We start from the raw sequence: 6,000 nt of genomic DNA, 5'->3' as shown, positions 1-6,000 counted from the left end.
CGTCCTCCACAACTAGACTGAAGAACAAAAAATAACAGCAACTTGTCTGTTCCCCTTCCCCCAACTCCCCACCGCTGTTCCCATCTCCCCAATTCCCCAATAAAAATCTTAAAAAACAAAAACAAAAAACACCCAGTAAATTACATTAAAGACACTATATTAGTAATTATATTTATATAAATGAGCTAAATACAAGCACTACACTAAAATAGTCAAACTGGCTAAAGAATCCAACACCTGCTGCTTATAAGAGGCATATCTTAAAATATAAGGACCCAAAAAGTTTGAAAATGAAAGGATAAAAAAGAAAACACTAACCAAAGGAAAGCTGGTGGAGCTATATAAACATCAAGGTATAATTTAAGGCAAAAGCATTGCTAGAGACAAAGAGGGACATTTCATAATAATAAAGGGATAAATCACCAGGATGCTCTAACACTTGCAAATATATATGCATCTTAATAAATCAACTTCAAAATATAAAAAGCAAAAATAGAACTAAAATGAGAAATAGGCAATTCTACTATAATGAGAGATTTAACACATCTCCCTCAAAAGCTGAAGAAAAAGAAGAGATAAATATCAGTAAAGGAAGACAACTCACAGAATGAGAAAATGTTTGCAAATCATATATCTGATAAAGGACTCGTATAAAAAAATAGAACTCTTAACAACCCAATGATAAAGAGACAAATAGCCCATTTAAAAATGGGCAAAGGATCTGATTAGACATTTCTCCAATAAGATATAAAAATGGCCAATACACGTATGAAAAGATGCTCTGCATCATCAGTGTATGTGGTGAAATCAGAATGCCCATACATCACATGTAGTAATGTCAAATGGTGCTGCTGCTCTGGAAAATAGTCTGGCTGTTCCTCAAAATATTTAACATAGACTATCATATAACCCAGCAATCCCACATCTGAGAGAACTGAAAATACACGTTCACACAAAAACTTACACATGAACGCTCACAGCAGCATTATTAATAGTAGCCAAAAAGTAGAAATAACCCAAATATCCATCAACTGGTAAATGAATAACAAAATGTGATATACAGATGGTCCTGACTTATGGTGTTTCGACTTAGGATTTTTTAACTTTATGATGTTGCAAAAGCAGCATGCATTCACTAGAAACTGTACTTCAAATTTTGAATTTTTATCGCCTCCTGGGACAGTGATATGTGGTACGACACTCTTTCACGATGCTGGGCATTGGCAGTGACTTCAGCTCCGTCAGGTAGGTGATCGCGAGGGTGAACGACTGGTACTCTACAGTGTACTATGTTGCCAGCATTTTTGACATTGTGTTCTGAGCACACTTAATGTAAACTAGGCTAAGCTAGGATGTTGGGTAGGTTTGGTGTATTAAATGCATTTTTAACTTATGATATTTTCAATGTAGGATGGATTTATCGGGATGCAACCCTTTCATAAGTCGAGGAGCATCTGTATATCCACACAACGGAGTATTATTCAGCCACAAAAAAGCAATAAAGTACTGATCCATGCTAAATGGATGAACTCTGAAAATATGCTAAATGAAAGAAGCCAGTCACAAAAGATAACATATTCCATTTATAAACATCCAGAATAGGCAAATCTGTAAAGACAGAAAGTAGATTACTGCCTAAAGCTAGGGACGGAGTGTTTGGGGGGAAAATGGGAGTGACTGCTAACGGGCATGGGTATTTCTATTTGGGGTAATGAAAATGTTCTGAAATTAGATAGTGAAAATGGTTGTACAACTCTGCAAATAAACTAAAAACCACTGAATTGTACACTTTAAATGGGTGAATTTTATATGTAAACAGACAAATACATACCAACTGGTGGACCTGCTGGCACAACACATTTCTTTTCCACTCGTGAAGCAGGAGGTGCATTCTGGTTCTTAGTAAAATTTTCCTCTATTAATTCCTGTACCCGGGTTTCATTAATCTTTGGGAAAGGGAGAATATGAACTCGCAAGTGGGATCCTTCTGTTGGGCGTGGAACTTTCTGAAATGCCATGTGAGGATTTGGATTCTCCTGCAACATTAAACATGGGTAGTTAATTCAAAAGTTAAAATAACAGTGGCGGATTGTCAGGAAGGGAGTGGGAGCTCAGAGAGACACAGACTAAAATCAGATGGATACATACATTTAGATATATGCCATAAAATAAGAGTACTAGAATCTTAGTTCTTACGTGATCTATCAGCAGCATCTGAAACAGCTGATCACTTCTTCCTCTCCCATGAACACTTGCTTCACTTGATTTCTAGGTCTTCTTGCTGCACCTGTACTTATTTTTCATTTCCCTGATCTCTTAACTATGTGAATACCGCTGGGTTCAGACTTTGGGCTTCTTTCCTATTTATACTTACTCCCTTGGTAGTAACTTTCAGTCTCATATCTTTAAACCATAAAAACAGAATAATTCACACAATTTTACTTTCAACTGAGCCTTCTCCTGAACTCCATACCCATTATCCAATTTAAGTATTTTCATTTGGATTTAAAATAATCTCTTAAATACATGTCCACAATGGAGTACGTAATCTTCACCTTCAAATCTGCTTCCTACAGTCTTCCCCACTTCAGTAAATGGCATATTTATTTTTCTAGTCACTCATGTGAAAAGCTTAAAGCAATCTTTAATGCCTTTCTCTAACACCCAATTATCCATCTCTCTGCAAACCTTCTGAACGTTGCCTTCAAAACATGTTTATAACCTGACCACTTTCCAACACCTTGGGTATAGCCAACATCTCTCATTTACTACAGAACAACTGTCTCCTAACCGGTCTCCCTGCTACCACCCTTGTTCCCTCCCTCCTCTATTCATAACACTACAGACAGAGTGAACTAGCTAAAAGTAGGTTAAATCATCACCTGACTACTCTGTTCATTCAAATAACTCTTTATCTCACTCCAAAGTTTTTACGTAATTGACAAGGCCCCACAAAATGTGGCTTTTCTATATGACCGTGTCCTACTGCCGTTTTCTTCATTTATCTGCTCCGGACATACAGGCCTTCTTGTTACTGCCTCAGGGCCTTTGCATTTACTGTTCCCTCTGCCTGGAATGCTTGTCCTTCCACCGATTTACAGCATTCTCTCTCCCTTCCTGCATTTCTTTGCTCAAATGCCACCTTTCCTGACCACCCTATTGAAAATTATACCCCCAACACACTCTTTATCCCCTTATATTTTCCTCCTTAGCACTAATCACCTTCTCACATGCTATAAATTTTATTTAACTTGTTCACTGTCTATCCTTCTCTCAATAAAATGAAGCTCCATGAGGGCAGACATTTCAGTCAATTCAAAAAATATTTTTTGTCCTCTGCATCTAGGAACTGCCTGGCACGTAGCAGGCACCCTAATCTACTTGTTACTGTATCATAATGAGTGGGAAATAATGCTGAACACACACTAAGATTGCAACAGCTGAATTAAACGTGTCAGCTAATATTTTCATAGATCCTCTGGACTGGCATAGACTTTTTCAGTCACCTAGTTAAGTAGGATTATATTTCAAATACTACAGGCTGAATGGAATCCATCCTCTTTATACAAGTTCTCCAGGGAAAGCTGCTTGACAACCATTCTTTGACCAATTCTAACATTTATTATCCTTTGTGACCAGAAAATTCCTTTTTTCCCCTGAACCTATGTTACTCATGTTGTAGATTAAGCTCTACATTACCCTATACGTTCTCTAGACAGTTAAAATGGCCAACCACATCATCTGTTAGAGCTGCTCCCCACGACTCTTTTTGGTTATTTGGCCCAGACCCAGATAGAAGAAAGGTTGGGCCATGGCAAATGATCTATGTGGCACATCTCAGCAATACAATGGAAATAACACTCCTTTAGAGTGTCAGAAAGCCTGGGTTCTAGTTTTGGTTCTACTCACGTATGCTGGATAAATAACTTTGCTCAAGATATACACTTAATGCTTCTCTCACAAGGTTCCTGAGAAGGTGAAATCATACATAAAACTTGTTCTTGCCAAAGCAGCCCTCATACACACTTTGCATTAGCAAAGCAAGGAAGAATAAGTATGTAAATTCCTATGCCAATTTTTCATGATAACCGCTTTCTAAACTCTGTTGAAAGACCTGTTCTAAAATTATACCTGGATTAACACCAATATCACTGGTCTGTAGTTTCTGAACTTGCCCTTTTAAAAAGTAGTATGTTCTTCTCTGTTTTTTAGACACAGGTCTAAGATATCTTTTTAAAAGTTATAAATATTGGGCCGGCTGAGTGGCGCGATGGTTAAGACTGGCTTGGGACGCCAGAGGGCCCCGGTTCAGATCCCACATATGAGGGCCAGTGACACTGCCCTCTACAGCTAAGATGCTGAACAACAGCTCAACCTGGAGCTGGGCTGCCGTGAGTCACCGGCGACAGCATAGGCTGCAGCCCCTGTGGCAGTGGGTTGCCATGGGCTACCGTGTGTAGCCAGCAGCCAGCGTGAGCAGCCAGCAGCCGCCATGAGCATCCAGAAGCCAGCGACTGATGTGCCTCGACCGGGAAAAGCGCAATGATGGTGCCAACTTGGGCCAGTGAAGCTACGTCCTCCACAACTAGACTGAAGAACTAAAGGACAGCAACTTGTCTGTTCCCCTTCCCCCAATTCCCCAACACTGTTCCCATCCCCCCAATTCCCCAATAAAAATCTTTAAAAAATTAATTAAAAAAAAGTTATAAATATCAATTTTCTAAAAGCCATTGGGCAGATTGCTTTTATCAGACTGTGGATGTAATTCATATAGATTTTGAGATCTAAATCAGAATCATTTAAAGTATATGCTTCATTACTTCTGTTTCTATTTACACTTATTTTCTTTATTAAAAATTAAAACTTTAAATATATTTTTCATGATCTACATAATATTATAACAAATTTTAAAACATGGAGAAATAAAAGTATCTTTTCTAGCTGTATTTTATTTATCTTTCTTACTATATATTCTTCTATATTGCTCCAAAAATGACTTAAGGTGGTTTAGAAAAATCAGGATACACATATTGTTTCTAGTCAAAATCCTTTAATGTGACAAGTTCATCCTAAGGAAGAACTTTATAAGGAAGAAAAATAGTCCAAAAATAGATCCAAAATAGTCCAAAACTAGTCAAGGCAATTCTGAAGAATAGTTAAGTGGGGAAGTCACACTTTCCAGATATCAAAACTTATATAAATCTTTAATAATTAATACAGTATGGAAATTGGTATTAGTGAAGGGTTTAAAGAGCTAATGAAATAGAGCCCAGAAATAGGACTTTGTGTGAAAATATGATACGGACAGGTGGCACTACAGTTCAGACATAAAGGCTGGACAATTCAATGAGAGAGGGAGTTTTTTTAAATGGCAACCCACCTGTGTCAAATCCCAGTTTAGCCACTTACTAGTAGTGTGACCTGGTTTAGTGTCCATTCACTCACCACTTGTATTTTAGCTTCCTCATTTGTAATGAAGATAATAATACAGTACATAAGGTTCGTGTGAGGATAGAATGAGTTGTTATAGGAAAGCTTTTAACACACACACACACACACACACACACACACACACACACTTCCCCAGGTTAATTCTGAAAACTGTTTTCCGAAAGTCTAGGGTACATTCATTTGAAAAATATTTATTCACTGCATATTCTATTGCATGAAAGCAGGCCTCTAAAATCAAAACCAACTCTTTCTCCCAGGATTCCCATATCACCAGCTACTTATATTTTAATAATAATAATAATAATAATAATAATAATAATAATAATAAATGGCATAAACAGAAACCACTAATTAAAAAAGACATTGCTATTAGTCATTAATAGTGTTTTGTTCCTCACAGGCAATTTGAAATATTGTAAACCAAATCAATACACAATTCAGAATAATAAGCATTTTTAAAAAATCATTTTAAAGCAAAGTTCAAAGATGAGGCTATCCTGCAGCTGTACAGATATTCTATATAAAAATTCAGATTATGGGTTAAAGTTA

The 6,000-nt window shown here is 37.1% G+C and overlaps 1 protein-coding gene across 4 annotated transcripts in view; it reads right to left on the bottom strand.

Moving 5' to 3' along the window:
- SBF2 (SET binding factor 2) overlaps positions 1-6,000 on the bottom strand; it is a 429,728-nt gene that overhangs the window by 170,259 nt on the left and 253,469 nt on the right. For all 4 annotated transcript variants that reach the window (XM_019656204.1, XM_019656206.1, XM_019656207.1 and 1 more), the window contains one exon: positions 1,832-2,036. In XM_019656204.1, the coding sequence (XP_019511749.1) occupies positions 1,832-2,036 (205 nt within the window). The remainder of the gene's footprint in view (positions 1-1,831; positions 2,037-6,000) is intronic.

The sequence above is a fragment of the Hipposideros armiger genome, unplaced genomic scaffold (assembly GCF_001890085.2).
Source record: "Hipposideros armiger isolate ML-2016 unplaced genomic scaffold, ASM189008v1 scaffold_256, whole genome shotgun sequence".
In the NCBI taxonomy this organism is placed as follows: domain Eukaryota; kingdom Metazoa; phylum Chordata; class Mammalia; order Chiroptera; family Hipposideridae; genus Hipposideros; species Hipposideros armiger.
The sequence above is the reverse complement of the archived record's forward strand: the minus strand, read 5'-3'. Positions and strand labels throughout refer to the sequence as shown.